This window comes from Scyliorhinus canicula, chromosome 10 (genome assembly GCF_902713615.1).
Source record: "Scyliorhinus canicula chromosome 10, sScyCan1.1, whole genome shotgun sequence".
NCBI classification, from domain to species: Eukaryota; Metazoa; Chordata; class Chondrichthyes; order Carcharhiniformes; family Scyliorhinidae; genus Scyliorhinus; species Scyliorhinus canicula.
In genome coordinates, this window is record NC_052155.1 from 17,699,857 (window position 1) to 17,727,189 (window position 27,333).

Consider the following 27,333-nt stretch of genomic DNA (forward strand, 5'->3'; position numbering starts at 1 on the left):
GAAAAGGAATTCATGGAATGCTTACAAGATGGCTTTTTGGAACAGCTTGTCATGGAGCCCACAAGGGAGCAGGCTATTCTGGACCTAGTGCTATGTAATGAACCAGACTTTATAAATGATCTTAAAGTAAGGGAACACTTCGGAAGCAGCGATCATAATATGGTTGAGTTCAGTCTGCAGTTTGAAAGAGAGAAGGTAAAATCGGATGTAATGGTGTTACAGTTAAATAAAGGTAATTACGAGGGCATGAGAGAGGAACTGGCGAAAATCGACTGGAAGCAGACCCTAGTGGGGAAGACAGCAGAGCAAAAATGGCAGGAGTTTGTATGCATAATTGAGGACACTGTACAGAGGTTCATTCCCAAGAAAAGAAAGATTATCCGGGGAGGGATTAGACAGCCATGGCTGATAAAGGAGGTCAAGAAATGTATCAAAGAAAAGAGAGATCCTATAAAGTGGCCAAAAGCACTGGGAAATCAGAAGATTGGGAAGGCTACAAAAACAAACAGAGGTTAACAAAGAGACAAATAAGGAAGGAGAGGATCAAATATGAAGGCAGGCTAGCCAGTAATATAAGAAATGATAGTAAAAGTTTCTTTCAATACATAAGAAACAAACGACAGGCCAAAGTAGACATTGGGCCAATTCAAACTGATTCCGGAAGGCTAGTGATGGGAGACGAGGAAATGGCTGGAGAACTTAATAAGTACTTTGCGTCTGTCTTCACAGTGGAAGACATGAGTAATATCCCAAAAATTATAGAGGGTCAGGGGGCTGAGTTGAGTATGGTTGCCATTACAAAAGAGATGGTGCTAAAAAAGCTAAAAGGTCTTAAAATTGACAAATCTCCTGGCCCCGATGGGCTACACCCTAGAGTTCTGAGGGAGGTGGCTGAAGAAATAGCGGAAGCGTTGGTTGAGACCTTTCAAAAATCACTGGAATCAAGTCCCGGACGATTGGAAGATTGCTGTTGTAACCCCCTTGTTCAAGAAAGGATCAAGACAAAAGATGGAAAATTATAGGCCAATTAGCCTAACCTCGGTTGTTGGTAAAATTCTAGAATCGATCGTTAAGGATGAGATTTCTAAATTCTTGGAAGAGCAGGGTCGGATTAGAACAAGTCAACATGGATTTAGTAAGGGGAGGTCGTGCCTGACGAACCTGTTAGAATTCTTTGAGGAGGTGACAAGTAGGTTAGACCAGGGAAACCCAGTGGATGTGGTCTATCTGGATTTCCAAAAGGCTTTTGATAAGGTGCCACACAGGAGGCTGCTGAGTAAGGTGAGGGCCCATGGTGTTCGAGGTGAGCTACTGGCATGGGTTGAGGATTGGCTGTCTGACAGAAGGCAGAGAGTTGGGATAAGAGGTTCTTTTTCGGAATGGCAGCCGGTGACCAGCGGTGTCCCACAGGGTTCAGTGTTGGGGCCGCTGCTGTTCACCATATATATTAATGATCTGGATGAAGGGACTGGGGGCATTCTAGCGAAGTTTGCCGATGATACAAAGTTAGGTGGTCAGGCAGGTAGTGCTGAGGAAGTGGGGAGGCTGCAGAAGGATCTAGACAGTTTGGGAGAGTGGTGCAGGAAATGGCTGATGCAATTCAACTTGAGAAAATGTGAGGTCTTGCACTTTGGAAAAAAGAATCCAAGCATAGATTACTTTCTAAACGGTGAGAAAATTCATAATGCCAAAGTACAAAGGGATCTGGGAGTGCTAGTCGAGGATTCCCTAAAGGTAAACATGCAGGTTGAATCTGTGATTAAGAAAGCGAATGCAATGTTGTCATTTATCTCAAGAGGGTTGGAATATAAAAGCAGCGATGTGCTACTGAGCCTTTATAAGGCTCTGGTTAGGCCCCATTTGGAGTACTGTGTCCAGTTTTGGGCCCCACATCTCAGGAAGGACATACTGGCACTGGAGCGTGTCCAGCGGAGATTCACACGGATGATCCCTGGAATGGCGGGTCTAACATACGATGAACGGCTGAGGATCCTGCGATTGTATTCATTGGAGTTTAGAAGGTTAAGGGGAGATCTAATAGAAACTTACAAGATAATACATGGCTTAGAAAGGGTGGACGCAAAGAAACTGTTTCCGTTAGGCGAGGAGACGAGGACCCGTGGGCACAGCCTTAGAGTTAGAGGGGGTAAATTCAGAACAGAAATGCGGAGACATTTCTTCAGCCAGAGAGTGGTGGGCCTGTGGAATTCATTGCCGCGGAGTGCAGTGGAGGCCGGGACGCTAAATGGCTTCAAGGCAGAGATAGATAAATTCTTGATGTCGCGAGGAATTAAGGGCTACGGGGAGAATGCTGGTAGGTGGAATTGAAATGCCCATCAGCCATGATTGAATGGCGGAGTGGACTCGATGGGCCGAATGGCCTTACTTCCACTCCTATGTCTTATGGTCTTAAGACATTATTTGCCAGCCGGAGGCGGGCACTTGGCACCACAGGCCTAGCCAGGGGGTCAGTCATTTCTGGCAAAACTGCTTCAAAAGAATTTCCAAGCAGTGGATGTAGGCATCGAGTGATTGGAGGTTGCAGTCAAGAACCTGTGCAAATGGTTCCTGGTTGTCAGTGGGGGTGGGGAGATGAGGGAAGAATCGGGGCAAGACCTTTATTCTGTCACAGGATGTGGGAGTTGGTGGCATTGCCGGCATTTGTTGCCCACCCCTAATTGCCCTTGAACTGAGTGGTTTGCTCGGCCATTTCAGAGGGCAACTAAGAGTTAACCACATTGCTGTGGGCTGAAGTCACATGCAGGCCAATCCAGCCCATCGCTCCATCCCTGGAGCCCTGCAAGTCTGGGACAACGGGGCACAACCTTAAAGCCAGAGCCTGGCTGTTCAGGAAAGACATGAGGAAACATTTCTGCATACAAAGAATGGTAGAGTTCCCATGAGAAACAGTAGTTGCTAGCTTGCTTAATAATTTTATATCTGAGGTGGATATAATTTTTAGTATCCAAGGGTATTAAGAGATATGGAGTGAAGGCAAGTGGATGGGGTCAAGATACAGATCAGTCATGATCTCATTGAATGGTGGAACAGACTCGAGGGCCTGAATGGCCAACTCCAGTTCTTGTGATAATAAGGGAGGCCCAAGACACTTAAACTTAACCGTCAGGTCTTCTTTTGCACCAGGATCTATTCTTTGATAAGTTTGCCTGATATGGGAGCTGACCAAAACCTACCCTGCTCAAGCTATTGGTTGATATTTTGGATTCGATCTTAATGTTAGTCGTAATTAACCCCAGCCCTGTGGGTGCCTTGTTCAAATATTCAAACAGCCTAGTTAACATCAGGAAGGCAGCAGGATCAAAGGGGGTTGGTGGGTAAGTGACTCGCCATGTTTTAATTGAGCACCATACCTGCTTTCTGTGCGTAGGAAGTTAAAATCAGGATCATTGTGTTTCCAGCTTGAGGCTGAAATTGAACGTGGAAATGCAAGGTTGGAATGTGGTTGATGCCTTTGTGAACCGCTACAGTCTGTGTGGGCATACGCACGGTGCTGTTTGGGATGGAGCTCCAGGATATTGACCCAGTGAAGGAACCACAATATAGTTCCAAGTAAGGATGGTGAGTGACTTGGAGGCGATGGTGTTCCCGCGCATCTTTGGGTTGTTGCAGAGGGCATGGGTTTGAGAGGCACTGTCAAAAAAGCCTTGATGAATTACTGCAGTTACAGAGAAGCATGGTCCTAGGTTAGGTTTCCAGTCTTTGTTGACCGAACAGACCTTAACTGAAGCAGCACTAAGCAGTCTGTATTTGACCAGAGTTGGGAAGAATAAGGTTGGCTATACATTCTTATTGGAGTTAATGTATCAACAGGTGCTGACAGTGGACAGGGGGAGGAGGACAGTCACAAACTCTGTTGTAATGGTCCATGTGCTGAAATCGCCTGGCTCCATTCACTGTCATTAATCAGGTTGGATGAGATATCGGAAGACACTTGCCTCTTATGGAATTCTAGACGAGCAACAAATCAGTAACTTTAAGAAACGGAGGCAATCGATGCGCCAAATAAAAAGGCAACGGGGGAAAAACAACAGAGAAACCAATTTGTCACTGCCTGCATATCATTAAAACCTTGATTCAACAGTACTTTGGGAAAGTTAATTCCAAAAGGGCCATGTGCTACAGTAATAGATTGTATGGGATATCTAAACTGAATCATCACATGTGTTTATGGGGAATAAATGCCTCACGGTATTACAGAAGTCATAGAATTATAGCATGGTTACAGAACAGGAGGAGGCCATTCATCCCCTCGTGACTGTGTCAGCTCAGGTGGGTCCATACATCTGAGGCTGTAGTTGGGTTCACTATTGGCCAGGTTTAGAGGTTTGGATTGTCCATGTATGTTGCAGGATGCGGCAATCTTCTATCTGTGGTTGGTTTTTAAAATTCATTCATGGAATGTGGGCATTGCTGGCTGGGCCAGCATTATTTCCCATCCCTAATTACCCTGAGTGGCTTACTAGGCCATTTCAGAGGGCATTTAAGAGTCACACTGCTGTGAATCTGGAGTCACATGTAGGCTAGTCCATGTTAAGGACGACAGATTTCCTCCCCTAAAGGACATTTGTGAATCGGATAGATTTGTTAAATTATTGGTGCATATTGTAATATAGAATTAGTGGAATCTGTGGAACTTCTGAACCATCCTTGTGGTATTTTGTATCTGATGTCATTTGTACAGTGTACCTGCCTCAGAGTTGCCAACTCTGGTTGGATGTATTCCTGGAGGCTTCCTTACAACATTCCCCTTACCTCCAACTGCCTGACCCACTCAAACAACCTCTTTTCTAATCTTCCAACTATTACAAATAAACATAAAATTCTTCAGAAAAAATAAAACAAGTGGCCAATACTTTTCTCCTGGATTTATTAACGGCAGTGTGCAGATTATGAATCTTTCATTCCAGGCAACTCCAGGACAATCCTCAAGGGTTGCCAACCCTAACCTCCACCAACTTTCCACCAACCCTAACTTTCACCTGGATTCAGCAACAAATTCTGTGGTAAATTGGTACTGGTGCCTCTGGAGATGTTGGGTACCCGTGGTTGGAGGTATAGACGTTGCCGTGTGAAGAAAGGGAGGCATTTCTGCTCGGGATATTTCCCTTCATAGTTTTTCATGGCTTGTGATAGGCTGCCAATATTTGTTGCCCATCCTTTAATTACCCTTGAACCATTATAGTCCTTGTGGTGTAGATACACCCAGGGTGCTGTTTGGGAGCGAGCTTGGCACAGTGACAATGAACGGCAAAGATATTATTCCAAATTGAGATAGTTTGTGGCTTGGAGGTGGTCTTGCAGATGGTGGAATTCCCATACGTCTGCTGCCCTTGCCCTTCTCTGTAGAGATCGCGGCTTTGGGAGGTGCTTTGGTCAGTCGCTGCAGTGTATCTTGTAGATCAGGGGTGGGCAAACTTTTCCGTGCAAGGGCCACATTCAGAAATTCACAATTTTAAAGGGCCGCATAGTATATTAAGTAAAATAATTAATATTTTAAATAGCCAAAATAAAAGGTCTTTAAAGAAAAAAAAGCACATTTATTTGAAAAACAAAGCAACTCAGTAAGTAACAGAACAATGTCAATGAGAATGATGCATCTGACTGCAGTCATTTACCAGTTTGCTGAAATCAGGTGTCAAGTTGCTTGTGCTGATCCTTAACACTGACAGGAGCACAGCCTAGCCGAGTTAACGATAAAAACGCGCGTAGTGGGGTGGATGAGTGGGGCTGCCTTATTGGTCGGTTTAGTTGGGTGTGCGACCAATAGGAGTCCAGGTTACAAACAATAAGCCTTATTGTTTGTAACCTGGACTCCTATTGGTCGCACACCCAACTAAACCGACCAATGAGACAGCCCCACTCATCCACCCCACTACGCGCGTTTTTATGCGACCCGCCAATGAGGTGCCCGGAATCATAACCGGCATTTTTGAAAAGCCGCTGGGGAAAAGCCGCTGAAGTAAATGCGCTTATTGAATAAGCGCATTTACTTCAGTGGCTTTTCCCGGCGGCTTTTCAAAAATGCCGGTTATGATTCTGGGCACCTCATTGGCGGGCCGCATAAAAACCTTTGTCGGGCCGCATGCGGCCCGCGGGCTGTAGTTTGCCCACCCCTGTTGTAGATGGTGCACACTGCTGTCAGTGGGGGATGGAGTACCTCTTTAGGGAACAGAACCATAAAACTGCAGGTCTGAGGTGATTAAATACCTAGCGAGCAATGCACTTGCTAGTTTCATAAGGACTTCCCCCAACCCCTTTGAGATGGTGGTCACAGCCAGGGGCTAAAATGGTTACATTATGAAGACGGGTTTCATAGACTAGACATATATTCCCTTGAGGATGGAAGATTAAGGGAGTAAGTAGATAGAGGAAAACTCTCCTTGTGGGGAGACTCTGGAACAAGTGTAACCTTAAAATTAGAACTCTGTATTCAGGAGTGATGTTAGGAAGCACTTCTTCACACAAAGAGTGTTGGAAACTTGGAATACTCATCACAAAAATCCATTAAGGCCAAATGAAAATTTAAGAACTGGAATCGATACATTTTAGGCATGGGTATTAAGGAATCTAGAACCAAGGGGGTGGGTGGAATTAAGATATAGTTAAGATTATAATTAAGACAGAGTTGCGATATAGTTCAGTCAAGATCTCATTAAAAGTTTGGGACAGGCTTGATGGCCTGAATAATCTAAACTTTGTTCCCATATTCCCAAAAGTTCCTTTGTCGCCCCACTAATATGGATTTTTCATTCCATCCACGTAGGTGATTGAATCGGTGGGAATTCTTGTTTACAAAGCCTTGGATTGGGGTCTGAAGGATAATGAAGAACGGGAACTCAGTCCGCCATTGGAACATTTGATTGGCCGGATGACAAATATTCTGGATGATGTACTGGCGACAGAAGTGAACTTGGATGAAGGATACGATGGGCAAGATGAAGAAGAGGAGCAGAAAGAAATTGTCACCATCAGACATTTTAAACACGTAATGATGGTGAGTCCTCGTTTTATCTTAAATGATCATATCCCGTGTGAAATGTGGACTTTTCTCTTGAGCAGCAGGCATTCATTTATGAGAGGGTCATAAAACAGGCGTGAGAGCTGACATCAAGCAGCACAGGCCCGTTTGCAGCCTGGAATGATCTTCTGCTCGCTGTTTAAATATTTAAGTTTTGTGTTGGCCTCGGATTGATCAGAGCAAAAGAAGCAAGTGAAACTTGTCATAAGAATGTGTCGCGCAATACTGTGCATCAGCACAGTACTGTATACACAGAGTTTACAGCACAAAGGTAGGTCTCCCAGCCCAACTGAGATATGTGACTATTTATGCTCCACAGCAGTCGGTTAGCTCAGTTGGCTGGACGGCTGGTTCATGATGCGGAGCGACGCCAACCATGTGAGTTCAATTCCACCCAGACAGACTGGCACTATCAGCCTGGCACTGGCCCTGCCAGCCTGGCAGTGCCACCTGGGCCGGTTTAGCTCAGTCGGTTGGACAGCTAGCTTGTGGTGTTGAGCGAGGCCAACAGCGTGGGTTCTATTCCCGTACCTGCTGAGGTTAGTCATGAAGGTCCAGCCTTCTCAACCCCTCGCCTGAAGTGTGGTGACCCTCAGGTTAAATCACCACCAGTCAGCTCTCCCCCTCAAAGAGGAAAGTAGCCTATGGTCATCTGGGACTATGGTGACTTTACCTTCCCTTTATTAAACCGTCTCCACCTATGTTTTAAGTTCTCAGCACACTCCGACCCATCGCTCATTATTTGCTTTGTGTAAATAATTGTCTAGTCTATCGATGAGCTTTGGTACTGATTAATGTGCAGCGTGACTGAATTAACTGGGATTGTTTCCAGCTTTGTCACCTCCACAGCTGAAGCACAAGCAGATTGCCAACCGTTTAGACTGCCATTATTTCGACAGATTAATTGCAAAAAGTATGTGGCTGCAGTCTGCGCAAACTATTTTTGTCACATCCTTAGAGTTAAATTAGACAGTATTGTTCTGGTAAAATGTATAGTAGAGCGTGTTAACTAATAAATAGAGCTTGTTTCTAGTGCTTTGCATTCATAAGGGAGAACATTCTGCTTCCATCCATCTTACGTCAGGCAGATTTGGGCTGGTGAGGCACAGTCATTTGGGTGGAAAGATATGATCAGTGAGTAGGTTAATCGGGGAGAAAGCAAAGAAAGAACCTGTATTTATATAGCAGCTTTCACAAGATTGGGGACCTCCCGATGCGTTTGCTTCACAGTGAGAAGTTGAAATATGGTCACAGTCCTCGGAAATGTCAGAATCAATTTGTACACAACACGGTCCCAAAAATGGCAATGAGATAATGACCAGGTAATCTTTGGTGGTGTTAGTTGAGTGATATACAAAACTGCGGCTCTTCTGTGAAATAGTACCGCAGGATCTTTCAAAGATGGATGGGGATTCGGTTTAATATCTGACATGAAAAACAGTGCTTGAGATGCACTCTCTCATGACAGCCCTGAAGTATCAGTCTAGAATATGTTCATAAATCTATTTAACCTCTTGCCTCTATAATCTCATTTGATGGAGGATGAGGTAAATGCGATGAAGGTGGTTGACGATGTTGGCAGAAAATTGCTTATCCTCGAGAAGAGTCAGTTCCTCGGCACCTTCGGAGCTCGACAACTCCTGAACTCAATTCTGTTGACACAGCTAACCGTGTTTATTATGTGGCCACTCTTGCAGGCTGAACCAATTTGCACTCGGCGAGTTCCCATCGACAGCAACAAAATAAATGACTAGACCATCTGCTGATTGAGGGATAAATCTTGGCCAGGCTATCTATCAAAGTCTCCTGCTCTTCTTTGAAAAGTGTTATTTGAGGAGACCAATAGGACCTTGGTTTTAAATTAAGACTGATACAACTGGCAATGCAGCATTCCCTCAGAAGTGTCAGCCTAGAGGATGTTTTCGAATTTCTGGAATAATTATTTGAACAAACAAGTTCTGACTGAAGGGCATGAGGCTGACACCTCCATTTATGGTCCACAGTATAAAGGAGGGTTTTATTCATTCACTGGCAAGGTCAGCATTTATTACCCATCCCTAACTGCCTTGAGAAGGTTGTGATAAGACACTTTCTTGAACCCCGAGGTAGTGGTTTGGTACAACTAAGTGGCTTGTTAGTCTATTTCCAAGTCAACCCTAGTGGGAAATCATACTGACCAGACTTTCCAAAAACACAATTAATGGACCAGATGTTTTTTTTATAACAACCATAATTGGGCAGCACGGTAGCATGGTGGTTAACATAAATGCTTCACAGCTCCAGGGTCCCAGGTTCGATTCCTGGCTGGGTCACTGTCTGTGCGGAGTCTGCACGTCCTCCCTGTGTGTGCGTGGGTTTCCTCCGGGTGCTCCGGTTTCCTCCCACAGTCCAAAGATGTGCGGGTTAGGTGGATTGGCCATGCTAAATTGCCCGTAGTGTCCTAAAAAAGTAAGGTTAAAGGGGGGGGGGGGTTACGGGTATAGGGTGGATACGTGGGTTTGAGTAGGGTGATCATTGCTCGGCACAACATCGAGGGCCGAAGGGCCTGTTCTGTGCTGTACTGTTCTATGTTCTATAATGCTAGCCTTTTAACTCCAGATTTATTTAATTAACTGTATTTGAACTCCTCAGTGGGATTTTAACTCTCGTCTCCAAATCTGGATTATAATATAGTAACATAACCGCTCTGGTCCAGTACTCTTTATGGTGTTAGGATAAGATTTTCAGGGCAGAGAGAGGAATTCTCCTGGTCCATTATCCAGCGGCAGGAGAATTGTGATGGCCCTTCGAATCGGGTGAGTGGCCAAAAATGATCGGCCTCCGGCAAGGTTCCTGCCTAGGTCCGGCAGGAACATGCAAACTCCTCATTAAAGCTGATTTAAATATCACTATTGGGCAAGAAGCCCAGTTCACCAGCCTCTTGTGACAAGGTGCTCAGTCTGAATGCTGCCCCCTCACTTAGTCTTTCCAGGAAACTCTTCAGAACAAAGAGACAGCCTCTTTTTAAAAAAACTGGGGTTAGAAATAGCAGCTGCACAAAGAGGAAAAACTTCAGCATTAATGGACCCCTATAGAGCTATACAAATAAACAAAGCTAATCCTTCCTTTGAAATTGCTAGGACTTGTCAACCAAGAGACTTCTAAAAGGCAATGGTCTGTAAAATTGAATGTAAACAATGCTGTTCAAAGCTTTTAGGATTCTAAGCTTGCACGGAGGCTTGAAGAAGTTAAAGGGCAATGACATTGCCTGTGAAAAAACACCTCAAAGGTTTTCAACACTTTAAAGGGAAGACTTTTACCTTAATCTCACAAATCTTTGATTTAAAAAAAAAAATTTAGTGTACCCAATTCAATTTTTCCATTTGAGGGGCGATTTTAGCGTGGCCAATCCATCTACTCCTGCACATCTTTGGGTTGTGGGGGCGAAACCTACTCAAACACGGGGAGAATGTGCAAACTCCACACGGACAGTGACCCAGGGCCGGGATCGAACTTGGGACCTCGGCGCCGTGAGGCAGCAGGGCTACCCACTGCGCCACCGTGCTGCCCCAAATCTTTGATCTTGATGTGCTGGGAGAGAGTTTAAAGGATTTAGGGACACAGAGAGAAGGCTTTCACTTTCTTCTCACAGATCTTTCAGTTTGAAAAGCTGAAAGACTGTTTAAAGGTTTTAAAATGCTACTGATGTGGACGCCAGCCAAACGACCCCATCGTAGGAAAGACCCCTGATCTGAGCCCCTCCTGCTCAGCCCAAGGCTCCCCCTCTCCTGACCTCCCCTGAAGGACCCTCCTCAGGACCCAGGAGGCAAGGGTAGGGAGAGTCCTTATCTCCTTGCGCCCCCCCCCCCCCCCCACCCCATCAGAAGTTGAAGGTGCCAAGTTGGTGCTACCAGGGGAGGGGCCTAAATGGTGGAATATGTTGGACTGGATTGAATGGAGGGGCGGAGGGGGGCTGCAGGGGGAGATGGGAGGGGGGGGGTGTTTGGCGATTCCATAACGGCATGTCACTCCCATTGGCAGAGGGGTGGCCTTGCCAACGATTCGGGGGGTGGGGGGAGGCTGCAACATTATTGTGAGATCAGGGTGCCCTTTAAAAATGGCAGCCTGATCTCTGGGGCCCAGACCTGTCAGTGAGGTTAGGTCCAGTGTAAAGCCCGATACTGTGAAAAGGAATTTAAAAGTGCTAATGAATGTCACATTGGTATCGCTCCTAGCACCAGCGGGAAACACTCCGGTTTTTCCGTGGGTGGGAGCACTTAGGCTGAAATAGGAGAATTGCGCCCCCAACTGGCCTTTACTGCTCAACATCTATTGTTGGACATAAATCAGATACAAGAACTCCATAACCTTTGACTGCCCTACAATTCAAAAATCTGTCAGTCTCAACCTTGAATATGTTGAATGACAACCTTCACAGCTCTGTGTGCTAAATACCCTCTGAGGAAAGAAATTCCCCCTCATCTCAGCCTTAAATGGGCGACTGCTTATTTTGAAATAGTGCCCCCGAGTTCGAGCCTTCCCCCGTATCCTTTTAGCATCTACCTCCTGAAAACTCCTCAGAATCTCTTCTGCTTCAATCTGATACCTTCTTATTCTTCAAGACTGCAGCTCGAATTTAGAGTTTAAGGAGTGATCTGATCGAAGTGTTCAGGATACTAACAGGAAAAGATAGGGTAGGTGGTGGCGTAGTAGCATTGTGTCACAGGGCTAGTACACCATAGTAATGCTCTGGGAACCCAGGTTCAAATCCCGCCACTGCAGATGGTGAAATTTGAATTCAATAAATTAAAAGTCTAAAGGTGACCATGAAACTATTGTTGACTGTCGTTAAAAACCCATTTGGTTCACTAATGCCCTTCAGGGAAGGAGGTCTACTCTTCTTTCCTGGTCTGGCCTACATGAGACTCCAGAACCACAGCAATGGGGTTGACTCTTAACTGCCCCCTCAAGGGCAATTAGGGATGGACAATAAATGTTGGCACAGGATGGGGGATTCTAAAGCGTGAGGGGAAATAGTCTAAAAATGAAAATTCCAAACATCAGGAGAGATGTTGGGAAGAACGTATTCACTCAAAGGGTGGTAGAGGTTTGGAGGTCTCACACAAACTGCAGTTGAAGCTGGAACAGTTGTTAATTTTAAATATGGGATAGATTTTTGTTGATATTAAAGGATATGGGGTATATGGAGTTAGGCCACAGATCAACCACGGTCGCGTTGAATGGCGGGACAGGCTCGAGGGGCTGAATGGCCCACTCCTGTTCCTATATTCCGATGTTACTATGTACAGACCTGTCTTGCTCAGCCTTTCCTCAGGTTATTAAGAATAGGAAATCACAGGAGATCCAATTTGCATAGATGAATGAAGTTGTGCAAGGGAAGGGACTGCAGATTTAACACACCCTATTGGCGATGGATTATAGATTATAGTGCTGAAGGAGGCCATTTGGCCCATCGAGTCTGCACCGGCCCTTGGAAAGAGCACCCTACCCAAGCCCACACCTCCACCCTATCCCCGTAACCCCACTTAACCATTTTGGACACTAAGGGGCAATTTAGCGTGGCCAATCCACCTAACCTGCACATCTTTGGACTGTGGGAGGAAATCGGAGCACCCGGAGGAAACCCACGCAGACACGGGGAGAACGTGCAGACTCTGCACGGGCAGTGACCCAAGCCGGGAATCGAACCTGGGACCCTGGAGCTCTGAAGCAACTGTGCTAACCATTATGCTACCGTGCTGCCCAAATAGGGTGGCGTATAACCGCAGCTGGTGAAATGCTTATTCTAGTTTTAATTAGTCTGAATCCTTCAGGACACGGACCATCCTATCTTCTGGAACACCTGTCCCAAATGTGAATGTGATAAAATGAACAATACCACATTTCAAACCAATTTAGATTATCTTGTTCATTGTTTCTGCAATCTCATCATCACAGCACCTTTCAGACATGGAGCATTTCCAGTATTCTTGGTATCTCAGTGTTAAGGTCTTTCTTCTTGACACATACTCTTCAATAATAATTTTCCAGGAAATGCTGGTAGCACTTGATCAATGGGTCAGGCAGAGTTAACAAATCAAATGTAAAGCCCCAAGGCGAATTTGGTGGCAGGTGTTGTAAGGTTGGAAGTTGTCTCATGAAGTGATCTAGAGGCTTGTATGGTTGAACAATGACTGTTGATTAATAACATAACTACATACTTAATAATAATAATCTTTTTACAATGCAGAAGGAGGCTATTCGGCCCATCGAGTCTGCACCGGCCCTTGAAAAAAACGCTACTCGAGCCCATGCCTCCACCCTTTTCCCGTACCCCAGTAACCTCACCTAACCTTTTGGACACTAAGGGGCAATTTACCATGGCCAATCCCCCTAACCTGCACATCTTTGGACTGTGGGAGGAAACCGGAGCACACGGAGGAAACCCATGTAGACACGGGGAGAAAGTGCAGACTCCGCACAGTCACCCAAGGCCGGAATTGAACCCGGGTCCCTGGAGCTGTGAGTCAGTAATGCTAACCACTGTGTCACCGTGAACAATCTGTCTTCCTTGGTTGGATACCATGGGTTTATCCCTCTCCTTCCAGAGGGAGTGTGCACTCCATTCATTTATATAGTGTACTTGGGTTTTCTTTTCAGATTGACCATGTCTTTCTTGGAAGACCTACCTAATGTTTGTATTTTCCTCATCTTCAACCTGTAGTTTGGCTTTTAATGCTGTGTTCTGTTTTTTCGAGTCAATTTGTCTTTGCCTGTCGTGGTGAATTAGTGGTTGCTTTTCTCCTGCTCCAGGATCGACCTCAGTGCATGTGAGCTTCATTGCTGCACTTTTTTCCTTTCTGCTTTCTGACAGCAACTGTTTGACTCTGAAGTTCGGTCTCAACTGTCTGCTGCTGCTCCTTCTCCTCTGTATCCCATGTTTTAAGTATGTTGCTGCTCATCTGGAGGTTTAGCTGGTCTGGCCAAAGGGTATTTTCTACTATCTGCCAAGGAGCTGGAATAACTGCCTCTGCAAAGAGTGAAGACAATCCCAAACCGATGTCCCAATCAAGATCACCAGCGCTGGGGTATCACCCGGGAGTCTGTGGTTCAGTGTCGTTGATTACAGTGGTTGTTTTGACACATTCTGCCAAATTGAGGAGGCTGAGGACAATGCAGACGCCTCTGCTCAGGAGAGAACATGGTTGATTGTGGATGACATTTGGAATTTCAATGATTTACTCTGTTCAAAAACGGAAAGACGCTAGAATCATTCCTGTAACTGGTAGTTGGGCCGTAAAGTGTTGTGTCTGTTACCCATAGCCGGAGGTCTTATAGCCACAGTTTCTGATCCGTCAGGATAGTCACACTGGCTCCTGTGTCTAACTTGAAATTGGCGAGTCCATTCACAGATATGTCAGCATTCCAAAATTGTGAAATTTAGTGTGACTCATGTCTCGTGGACCCGTTTGGGATCCACCGCACATCTGGAGATGTTGAACTTACACATCTTGCCAAAGTATCACAGGCAGTTGCAGGTGAAAACACTGCATAGTAATTGCTGGATACTGCTGGTGATTATGAGGTTGTTTGTCGCTACAGTGCTGACATGATCTGTCACTATATTTATTTTGTTCGGGTAATGCTTTTGTTGCTCTGTTCGCCATGAAAATTGATCAATTTTGCTGGCGATGTCGGACAATTTGAATGGCTTTTTCCAAAGTGAGATCTTGGAGTACATCCAAAAGCATATCATCGGCCATTCCCACCACTATTTGGTGTGTTATGAGCCCCAACCTTAGGTCATCATAGCCACAGCCTTCGGTCAATCTGTATAACTCATTAATGGAAGAGTATACAGGTTCCCCAGACTTTTGGGCTCTCTTGTTAAATTTTACTCGGGGCAGATTTTTGTTGCTTCTTAGGTTACAGTAGGTGGCAAAGGACTTCATGGCTGTTGGCTCTTGGACCTACAGAATATAACAGTGTATTCACTTGTTTAGCCTCTGTTTTCTTATTCAAACCTGATGCTATCACATATCTTAAAAATACTTCTCCATAACACCCAATTTTGTGCCTGGTCTGGCTCTTCCACCTGCCTTAATTGGTCTGGCAGTGTTTATTTTCCATCCATGGCTGGTTTCAGCACTGGGAAATGCAGCGTTGTTTTTTTAAATGGTGCTCCAGTAATCGTTTTTTCTCTCTTCCTGCGCTTGTTGAGATTAGGTGGACTTTCATCACGGTTATGAAGCCATTTTAATCTTTAGCGATTCTGAATAAAATCTTTTGAAGGAATGGTTTTGACCGGTTGTTGCTTTTCTGAGCTGTTGAGATTTTTTTGCTGCGATTTATCTTTCCAAAATGTTTTTTTTTGTTTGCGTTATGGTGCTGACTCTGGATCTGGGCGCCAGTGTTCTTCAAGCCATGCTCGTTAAAACAATCAATCTGCCAGTGGTACCTGATTATTGCACTGAATTTAAAAGCTTTTTTTTTTTAATTTGCCACGCTTTTGGGATCTGGCTAGATCAGGGGTGGGCAAACCTTTCCGTGCAAGGGCCGCATTCAGAAATTCACAATTCACAAAGGGCCGCATAGTATATTAAGTAAAATAATTACGTCACCCGGTTATGATTCTGGGCGCCTCATATAGAACATAGAACAGTACAGCACAGAACAGGCCCTTCGGCCCTCGACGTTGTGCCAAGCAATGATCACCCTACTCAAGTCAACGTATCCACCCTATACCAGTAAGTAACCCAACAGCCCCCCCACCCATTAACTTTTTTTTAAAAAATTAAAAAAAAAAAAAAAAAATTTTTTTTAAAAAAAAAAATTTTTTTTTTTTTTTTAATGACTTGGTGGGCCGCAGAAATACCTTTGGCGGGCCGCATGCGGCCCGCGGGCCGTAGTTTGCCCACCCCTGGGCTAGATCCTTTGATCCTGCCTTCGATTAGGTCTCTCACCGGACCTCCACGTGCTCAGATGAAGTTCTTTTACACTGCATGGTGGATCTTTCTTCTGTCCTTCAACCTCCACACCTGCAATGGATCTTCTTAGGCGATCTGCAGCGGTATATTCAAGGTCTTTGTGGCCTCAGGTCAGACTGCAGTTTCTTTATTGTAAGGAAATTTAGGATTCTTCACCTGCTGCCACCATGTTATATGATGTCTCGTGATGAAGAAATCTAGAGGTTTGTATGGTTGAACAATAACTTTATTAATAGCACATAACTATATACATATGAGGATATGTCCTGACTAGGTGCTACCTTTGTGCCAATTTCTACTAGGCTCACTACTACATTTTACGATTCCCATATGACTTTCTGTACTTCAGAATGTTTCCCCAGTCCCACATTAATCCTTACAGCCCTGAACACCCTAATACGACAACAGTGGGCATTTAATTGAGCAGGAGAATGATGAGTGGAGTTCCTGCCACCTTCCCTCCTTTGCCCTAATTCACCGCCACTTAGGGGCCTCATCCGGGGAAGCTGGTATTGACCCACTGGCAGATGGGAAATTCGTCATGCAGAAAGGCTGAAAAGTAAACCCTGTGCAGTGCCTGATTGAGCGACCCGACATCGGGAAAGGGGGTGTGATGGTGGGGTGCTGTGGCATAGCCCCTTGCCATCAATCTCCTTTCACCTCCCATACAACCCCTCCCTTCAACACTCCACTGTGGCCTGGGTCCCTCGGCTGTCCTGCGCCTTGATTGGCTACATTATTGGCTGCAACCACTCCCTCCGCAGTGGTGCTGCCGAGTAAGCTCAGCTGATGGCTTCTGATTGGCTGCATGCTCATGATGAGTGGGATATTCGCCCCTGTCACCCTTGATCCTAGGAAAAGCTGATGGCTTCTGATTGGCTGCATGCTCATGATGAGTGGGATATTCGCCCCTGTCACCCTTGATCCTAGGAAAAGCCGACCTCTGTCCAGTTAACTGGCTGATCAGGACCTAATGAAACGGGCTGTCCGAAAAGAAGGCGATGTGTGGATCCCACCCTGCCCTGCCTCATACATTAAACACCACTCAATATTTCAGATTGGATTCCTTCAAACATACTTTCATTTCACCCAATCTCCTTTTTTCCCGCTGTTAAAAGGGTGCCTTGAAAATATCCCACAATAATGTTTTTTAAAGTCCCCTTCTAGGTTGCTTGCAGCAGTCTCTGGGAGATTAGTGTTTAATTCCCAGACGATCCTGAAAGGTTGTCAACCTTAGCATTCATTACAGCGTGAAACTCGGGAGGCCAATGTCTGAATTATTAGTCACTGACCTGTGGGGCTGACAGTTATTTTTCAATCATTGAACCCCCTTTTTCAAACTTTAGTAAATAAAGCTCAATTTCTGCCAGTTTGATATTCCACCTCCCACACAGTAATTAGGAGATATAAATTTAAAGTTCACCATTTGTTTTCCTATACCCCAGTTTTCTTTTTATGACACGAAGGCAGAAGCCTTTCTTGCTAGGCCAGAAGAAAAACAGCACTGACTTGTAGCTCCCGTAATCCTCTGAAGATTGTCTGTATGGCTTTCTACTGTTGAGAACAGATGACCGATTAAGCTAAAGGTCACAATCACAGTAAGGGGGGAGGAGAAGAGGGGAGACCGTAGTCTGGTTGCTACGACAACTCTACGTTTTTCATGTAATGAGGAAAGACACAAAACCTTTTTATTAAATTCCGTAGCACAGAATACTGCAGGAGTCGTTTCATTATGTTTTAATATAATAAATTCTGCATCACTTAGTGTGTTACTGGGGATTTTTTTTAACAATAGATTGAGAGCTGCATTTTTTGGAGGTTTTGTAGTTGTTGAAAAGTTGATTATAATGAGCACAGACAGCAGTTTTATATCTGGTGTTGGGAATGTTATAACTGCAAATAGACATTGCTGTATTGCAATTTGCAACCTGTCAGATGGGGGAGTAAATAATAATAATCTTTATTATTGTAATAATAATAATAATAATCTTTGTTGTCACAAGTAGGCTGACATTAACACTGCAATGAAGTTACAGTGAAAATCCCCCAGTCGCCACATTCCGGCGCCTGTTCGGGTACACTGAGGGGGAATTCAGAATGTCCAATTCACCTAACAGCACTTCCTTCGGGGCTTGTGGGGGAAACCGGAGCACCCGGAGGAAACCCACCCAGACACGAGGAGAATGTGCAGACTCCGCACAGTGACCCAAGCCAGGAATCGAACCTGGTACCCTGGTGCTGTGAAGCAACAGTGCTAACCACTGTGCTACCGTGCCCCCATTCATCGATTGGGGAACAGAGGTTCCTCTGACCCCAAGGCAAATGTTATTCAAAATTATGTGGGTCGTTAGCCTGAGCTGCGATGTGTATGATCTAAAATTTAATCTGATCCCATATAAGTACTAGAATACTCATGTTGGATATTTACCAGTTGGATTTTAGCTTATGAAAATTGACACAGCATATAACGGTGAAAATATTGGAATGATGTGAAAGGGCCTGTGTGTTATGATGGTGGGAGGTTAGCTGTGGGGAGGGGGTCGGCGGTGCTTAAAGGGATGTTTTGGAAAGATAAGCTCAGGTGGACCACATAGCCCACTGCACCTGATAACAACGGATGCTATCACATTCCAGCAACTGTTCTCAATCCTATTGGAACTGAGCTGTGATCGTTGCCAGGTTAGGCTGGAGGTATCTACTCTTGGTGGGGGTGAAGGAGTGAGAATCTGGAACTTTCACCTCTTGGAATGGGCGAGGTAATCCGCATAGATGCCTTTAAGGGGATGCTAGATAAGCACAAGTCAGGGGTGTAATGTAATGCTCTCCACTTGCCTGGATGAATGCAGCTCCCACAACACTCCAGAAGGTCAACACCATCCAGGACAAAGCAGCCCGCTTGATTGGCACCCCAACCACCACCTCCAATATTTACTCCCTCCATCACCTGCAGCGCTCCTCCAAGTCACTCACCATTCTAACTTGGAGCTGCATTGTCACAGGGTCAAAATCCTGGAACTCCCTCCCAGCACCGAGGGAGCACCGACACCGCATGAACTTTGTCGGTTCAAGAAGGTGGTTCACCACCACCTTTCCGAGGACAATGAGGGATGGGCAATAAATGTTGGCCTAAGCCAGCGACACTCAATTCCTATAAATGAAGAATAAAAATGTAAGAAGAGGGACAAAGGAACAGAGTGAATAGGATTAGAATGAAGAGTCAGTGGGAACTGGTTCAGTTAACATCAGGGATGCTGAAGAGGGTGGAATTAGAGGGAGCACAGATATCCTGGAGCGTTGCAGATGGAGAGGAGATCACAGAGCTGGGGGTGGGGGTGAGGACATAGATTTGAAAGCAAAGATGGAAATTTTAAAATCCTGAGAACAAAATTAAACAACATCGCCTGTCGCACAATATTATTTTGCTGCTGAGACAAAGGGCGGGATTTATCAAGCAACCCGCCGCATGTTTCCTGGTGGCGGAGGGTCAGCAGGATTTTCTGATCCCGCCGCTGTGATTGAATGAACCCCTCAAACGCTGGGGAACCCGAGGTGGTTGTGCGCCCTGACGTCAACAGCCGGTAAATTCCACGCAGAATGTTGACCCTATTAACATGTTCAACGTGCAGACCCTCAGGGAAATGTCTTCAGAATGTGTCAGCGGATTTAAAAGGCCGGGATAAATAACCTGTGTGAATTAGCAGTTGATGATAGCAGAAATTTGTCAAGCTCATGCCCCATGTCCCCTTAGGGTTGTGATGTCTCATCTGGGTTCAGTAAATGCCAGTGGAGTTCATTCAAAGGTTCTTTTGCTATTCTGGTCACAGCACAGAACCCTGGATTTTTTTTCTTGCGGAGTTCAATTATAATGCTACAGACATTGTGGCCTCAGCATCTCTCCCGGAGAGATTATTTTCTCTTCTGTATGACTTGTTTTCTGTATATATTTTATAGTTTCTGATGGGGATGTTCCATGTCCTACCAACCCTTTCTGTACACTAATCTTTACTGATCTCTTTCTTTATTCTTTTTGTTGGGACCTTTATTTTTTTTACTCTGGGAGAGAGAAGGCGTAAGGGGTTACCTGATAAATGTCTTTCATTGGGTAGATGTGGAGAAGATGAATCCACTCACCGGGAAGAAAAAAATTAGAGGTTGCTAATTGGTCACTATAATCTATATATTGGGCTTGATTTGCTGGACTGAGTCCGCTGCCTCCACGCTGAGTTCCCGAAGGATAAGGCCACACGTGACCGACACCCACAGGAACTCGGCTGGTCGGGGTGGAACATCGGGGGTCGGAGGCCGTCGATACTTCGCTTTGGAGGGGGCGGAGCATCGCGAAAGCAGCGCCGCCCCCGATTTGGTTGGGAATTATGATTCTCCGGCTGATCGCTGAACGCGATTTCGGTGTCGGCAACCGGAGAATGCAGCCCATAATCTTTATTATTGGCACAAGTAGGCTTACGTTAACACCACAATGAAGTTATTGTGAAAATCCCCCAGTCGCACGCTCCGGCGCCTGTTCGGGTACACTGAGGGAGAATTCAGAATGTCCAATTCACCTAACAAGCACGTCTTTCGGGACTTGTGGGAGAAAACCGGAGCACCTGAAGGAAAGCCACGTAGACACGGGGAGAACGTACAGACCCCACACAGACAGTGACCCAAGCCGGGAATTGAACCTGGGTCCCTGGCGCTGTGAAGCAACAGTGCTAACCACTGTGCTACTATGCCGCATGTCCACTGTCAGCAGCTGTTGATATATTAACTCCAATATTAATGTATAGCTGACCTCATTCTTCCCAAAGCTGGAACACTGGTCAAATACAAACTGCTTAGTGCTGCTTCAGCTAAGATCTGTTCAGTCAACATGTTCAGCAAAATGCTCAGGAATTGGTGAAGTGGGTATGTGTTGCGGCAGCTCCCTGGGAAAGGAGCACTGACCTGTGTGCTTCTTCTCCTGTGGTTGTAGCCCAATTGCACATTCAAAAGGATGAAAGTCTTTGTGATTGACAAATGCAGCTGGCTGGAGACGGGGAGCTGTTGGACCACATTCTCCTGTCCCCCAGCCTTGTGTTCCGCGACGCGGCACCGTTCGCTGGTGGTGGTATTCTCTACTCCTGCCGTTTGTCGATGAGATTTACCATTAAAGCCACCCCACACTGCCGGGAAACCCTTGGGAGGGGTTGCGCTGCTGGTGAGTCCCAATGGCCGGAGAATTCCGGCCTACGTGTCTTTATGACTGCAGCCGATTACCCCTTGAACGCTTGGAAAATGAGCATTGGCCTGAAAACCAATGACCTTGCAGCCTGGCTGACATCATCTGTGGAGAGATGGGTGAAGTCATAAGAACATAAGAACTAGGAGCAGGAATAGGCCATCTGGCCCCTCGAGCCTGCTCCACCATTCAATGAGATCATGGCTGATCTTTTGTGGACTCGGCTCCATTTTCCGGCCCGAACTCCATAACCCTTAATCCCTTTATTCTTCAAAAACTATCTATCTTTATCTTAAAAACATTTAATGAAGGAGCCTCTACTGCTTCACTGGGCAAGGAATTTCATAGATTCACAACCCTTTGGGTGAAGAAGTTCCTCCTAAACTCAGTCCTAAATCTACTTCCCCTTATTTTGAGGCTATGTCCCCTAGTTCTGCTTTCACCCGCCAGTGGAAACAACCTGCCCGCATCTATCCTATCCCCTTCATAATTTTAAATGTTTCTATAAGATCCTCCCTCATCCTTCTAAATTCCAACGAGTACAGTCCCAGTCTACTCAACCTCTCCTCATAATCCAACCCCTTCAGCTCTGGGATTAACCTAGTGAATCTCCTCTGCACACCCTCCAGTGCCAGCATGTCCTTTCTGAAGTAAGGAGACCAAAATTGAACACAATACTCCAGGTGTGGCCTCACCATATTGGCAATATGGAAGAGGACATCTCACTGTATCTGTGTGTGGCAGCCTGTGATGTTCCAGATATGTCATCCGTTAAGCCCTGGAATCTGCCACTGGCGAAAAGAATTGAGCGCCACAGTAACCGTGAGGGCCACTTGCATGTCCCAACATGGCCGCAGGCCTCAGTAAATGATGCCAGTGACCACGTCCCGGGACATGTCCAGTCATCTCTGGAATTACTTCTCAGACATCTGCAGGTGGTTATTTTCCTGAGTATGTGTTGATCCGTCTTCAATGTGCCAGTCTTCAATGATCCCCTCCCTGAATGGCTGCACCCTAACCAGCCTCCCTCTATTCTTTGTTTTTAATAAATTTAGAGCACCCAAATCATGTTTTCCAATTAAGGGGCAATTTAGCGTGACCAATCCACCTACCCTGCACATCTTTGAGTTGTGGGGGCGAAATCCACACAAACACCGGGAGGATGTGCAAACTCCACACAGACAGTGACCCAAAGCCAGGATCGAACATGTGACCTCAGCGCCGTGAGGCAACAGGGCTAACCCACTGCGCCACCGTGCTGCCCAGCCTCCCTCTATTCTGCTGCCTGACGCTGGTGTTGAGGCCTCTCTTGTTGACCTGCAGGGGCTCTCCTTTGACTAGCCTCTCCTCCTGTTCCCAAGGCTACAGGAATATTGGGTGTATGAAACCCATCGGTATCTGAACTTCATGAAGAAGGTCTCGAGTGAGATGAAAACATGTGTGTCCATTGTTTTCACCCATAGACCTGATGAGCAGTTAGATTTGCAACCCATTGGATCATCCACAATGCAAACGCCCCCCGCTCCACCACCCTCAGGTGGACCAACATGTGGACTGTACTGATCCCACCATTCAGGCCCCTTCTTACCCTGACTGCTATACCCATCACACAGCATGAAGTACTCCGAAACAACACCTCGCTGCTCTCCAGTCACACCGCCTGGACCTGTAAAGACATCGTTACCTGCAAAGACTCGCATTCAAAGTATCACCTTGCACCATTGGCTTTGTCTATATATGCTGTGTTTGTGTAACCCACCTCTTCACTCACCTGGTGAAGGAGCTACACTCCAATCGCTCGTGATTCCAAATAAACCTGTTGGACTTTAACCTGGTGTTGTTAGACTTCTTACCTGTACGCCCAGGCAGCCAAAACTAGTTTTGCTTCACTTCACTTTGTACCACGACATTGGGAGTGGGGAGAGGTGTGGGGAGCGCAATCTTCATCACTTGGCACAGTCTGGAAACAATGCCGGCAGACGACTGTGATCAGCACTTTGGGCACTGGCAGCCCAGAACCCAAACTTCCTTTTAGTCAGAATTTAGAAACTGCAGGTACATACATGGCACATAAGGGGGCGCCACAGAAAAGAGGATCATTATGTTGGGAGATTTTGTGAACTTGGGGTGCAATGGTCTTCACTATGCCACCAATTCACCTCCGCCGTTAAAATGGGTTGGAATATTAAAATGTTATGGAGGAAGTAAGCTTCCGATAGCTTGGCAATGCCAAGAACTAGTTAGGTGCCTGCAGTTGCAGTAGAGTTTTCTCTCACATTAGTAATAATCTTTAATATTGTCACAAGTAGGCTTAACACTGCAATGAAGTTACTGTGAAAATACCCTGGTCGCCACACTCAGTTGCCTGTCCGGGTACACAGAGGGAGAATTCAGAATGTCCAATTCACCTAACAGCATGTCTTTCGGGACTTGTTAGAGGAAACTGGAGCACCCGGAAGAAACCCACGCAGACACAGGGAGAACGTGCAGACTCGACACAAACAGTGACCCAAGCTGGGAATCGAACCTGGAACCCTGGCGCTGTGAACCATCAGTGCTAACTACTGTGCTACCGTAGCACTTTATTACGAGTGACCTTTCATTAAAGGAAGGTTTCTATACTTTGTGAGTGATGAAGGTGAGGAGGGAATTCCAGAGTTTAGGACCCAAGCAGCAGGAGGGACATATTCGGAGAAATTTGCCTTGTGAAAACCCTATGCCTGCTTCAATCACCTTCCGAAAAGTTATGGTGCAGGAAGAGGCCATTCAGCCCTTCGTGTCTGCACCAGCCAAAAAAGAGAAAAAAGAAACGAATAAATCATTTAAACTAATAAATATTTTCCAGTACCTGGGCTGGGATTCTCCTCTACCAGGCAGAGCGGGCCGTACCGGTGCCAAGGCGTGGCGTGAACCACACCGTCGGGCTGCCCGGAAGGTGCGGAATCCTCTGCACCTTCAGTGGCTAGGCCGGCGCTGGCGGGGTTGGCGCCGCATCAGCCAGCACGGAAGAGGCTTGGCGCCGTGCCAACCGGCACCAAAGGGCCTCCGCCGGCCGACGCGAGTTGGCGCATGCACGGGAGCACCAGCGTGTGCTGGCATCATCCCGGACCATGCGCAGGGGGGTTCTTCTCCCCACCGGCCATGGCCGAGGCTGACAGCAGCCGGCGCGGAGGGAAAGAGTGCCCCCACGGCACGGGCCCGCCCGCGGATCAGTGGGCCCCGATTGAAGGCCAGGCCACCGCGGGGGCACCCCCTGGGGCCAGTTCGCCCCGCACTCCCCTGAGGACTCTGCAGGCCGCACGTAGAGCCAGGTCCCGCCGGTACTGACCTGGTTTGATTTACGCCGGCGGGACAGGCCGGAAACGGGCGGCCGCTTGGCCCATCGCGAGGTGGAGAATCACCGGGGGTGGGGGGCTGCTGCCAGCGGTGCGATTCCCGCCAAAATGCCAGCGCCGGAGAATTCGCCAGCCAGCGTCAGGCAGCGGGGTGGGATTCACGCCCCCCGGCGATTCTCCGACCTGGCGGGGGGGTCGGAGAATGCCACCCCTGGTCTGGAGCCTTACAGATTACAGCACTTCAGGTGCAGATCCAGGAACATTTAAAAAAATTAGTTGAGTGTTTCAGCCAGAACCACCAACTTAGGCAGTGAATTCCACACTCCCACCACCCTTCTGGGTGTAAACGTTTGCTCTCATGTCCCCTCTGATCCTTCTACCAATCACCTTAAATCTATGTCCCCTGGTAATTGACCCCTCAGCTGGGCATCCCCAACCCCCTAACACCCACACGGGGCATGCCCAGACCGATTGCCCATGCAAAGGAATGCCAGCCTGGCAGTGCCAACCCAGCAGTGCCCATGCCAGTTGTCAGTGCCAGGCCAGCACCCAGATGACACTGCCAAGGTGCCAGGCTGGAACTGCTAGGGTGCCCTGGTGGCACTAGCAGTGCCAGGGCACCACCCTGCCCAACGGGCATGCAGCTAGGGACCTCCGATACCCTGGGAGGCCCCCATGTGTCCCGTTGCATCTGGTCCTCATTTTTGAGAACCAGTTTTTTTTCCCAAAAAATATACTTTATTCATAAAATCTCTAATAAACATCACAGAACATTTCGAATTGTCTTGACTGTACATTTCCATCGAAGTTACACATTCCCTTAACTTTCTTCCATTCATTTGGGATGACATTACACACATCTCCACAGCTCCAGGGTCCCAGGTTCGATTACGGCTTGGGTCACTGTCTGTGCAGAGTCTGCACATCCTCCCCGTGTGTGCGTGGGTTTCCTCCGGGTGCTCCGGTTTCCTCCCACAGTCTAAAGATGTGCAGGTTAGGTGGATTGGCCATGATAAATTGCCCTTAGTGTCCAAAATTGCCCTTAGTGTTGGGTGGGGTTACTGGGTTATGGGGTTAGGGTGGAGGTGTTAACCTTGGGTGGGGTGCTCTTTCCAGGAGCTGGTGCAGACTTGATGGGCCGAATGGCCTCCTTCAGCACTGTAAATTCTATGAAATATCCCTCCTTACGTTACAAGTCTTTCTTATTTACATTGTCATGTTTCTTTTATACATTGGAGTGTTGATGACCCAGACTGAGGGGTTTTATACTGTTACCTACCCCTCGGTGTACATTTGTTGGAAGACATTACACAGTGGTCTTTCCCCATTGCGCCTTGGCGGCAGCTGCCCCAAGCTCCAAGCTTGAGTGCGTCCCTCAGCACGTAGTCCTGAACCTTGGAATGTGCCAGTCTGCAACACTCGGTCGAGGATAATTATTTGCACTGGAAGATCAGCAAGTTTCGGGCAGACCAAAGAGCGTCTTTCACCGAGTTGATGACCTTCCAGCAGCAGTTGATATTTCTCTCGGTGTGTGACCCCCTGGAAACAGTCCGTAGAGCACAGTGTCCTGTGTCACAGAGCTGCTCGGGATGAACCTTGACAAATCCCACTGCATCTCTCTCCAGACCTTCTTTGCAAAGGCACATTCCACAAGGAGGTGGGTGACCGTCTCATCTCCCCCGCAGCCACTCCGAGGGCAGCGTGCAACGGTGCTGAGCCTTCGGGTGTACATGAAGAATCTGACGGGGAGGGTCCTTCTCACTACCAGCCAAGCTAGGTCTTGGTGCTTGTTTGTAAGTTCTGGTGATGAGGCGTTCTGCCAGATGACTCTGAACGTCTGCTCAGGGAACCATCCAACGTCCTCCACAGTCTCCTTTTCCCTGAGGGTCTCGAGGACATTGCATGCTGACCACTGCTTCATTGCCGCGTGGTCAAAGGTGTTTTTCTTCAAAACATTTTCCACGAGGGACAGGTGGTACGGCACGGTCCAACTGCTTGGAGCGTTCCGCGGCAATGAGGCCAGGCCCATCCTTCGTAACACCGGGGACAGGTAGAACCTCAGTATGTAGTGACACTTGGTGTTTGCATACCGAGAGGTCCACGCACAGCTTGATGCAGCTGCACATAAAGGTGGCCATCAGGATGAGGGAGACGTTGGGTACGTTCCTCCCTCCTTTATCCAGAGGTTTGTACATGGTGTCCCTTCGGACACGGTCCATCTTGGATGTCCAGATAAATTTGAAGATGGCCCGGGTGACTGCTGCGGCGTAGGGCCAGACCTGCGCTACGTGCAGTAACACCGAGAGTAACTCACACCTGATGACCAGGGTTTTGCCCGCAATGGAGAGGGAGCGTTGCTCCCACCAGCCCAGTTTCTGTCTTACCTTGGCAATGCGCTCCTCCCAGTTTTTGGTGCACACCCCAGCCGCTCCGAACCATATCTCCAGCATCTTCAGGTAATCTGACCTGACCGTGAAGGGGACAAAGGACCGGTCGGCCCAGTTCCAAAAAAACATGGCCTCGCTCTTGCCGCGGTTCACCGTGGCTCCCGAGGCCAGTTCAAACTGGTCGCAGGCATTCAAGAGCCTGCGTACAGTTTTTGAGAACCAGTGCTGAACAGCGCTCGCCCAACGTCTCTGAGACGAATCCCAAATCCTCAGGTAGCTCGGGAATCTGCACATTAGAGTGAGGCTAGCTGTCTCGCTTTAATATGCAGATTTGCCAAAATGTGATCCTGTCCACAGTGGGCGGGATTTACACTGCAACGTCGCGAGA

General features: G+C 47.0%; 1 protein-coding gene across 2 annotated transcripts in view; it reads left to right on the plus strand.

Moving 5' to 3' along the window:
• LOC119972251 (protein spire homolog 1-like) overlaps positions 1-27,333 on the plus strand; it is a 265,885-nt gene that overhangs the window by 111,937 nt on the left and 126,615 nt on the right. For both annotated transcript variants that reach the window (XM_038808654.1, XM_038808655.1), the window contains exon 3: positions 6,785-7,015. In XM_038808654.1, coding sequence (XP_038664582.1) covers positions 6,785-7,015 — 231 coding nt within the window. The remainder of the gene's footprint in view (positions 1-6,784; positions 7,016-27,333) is intronic.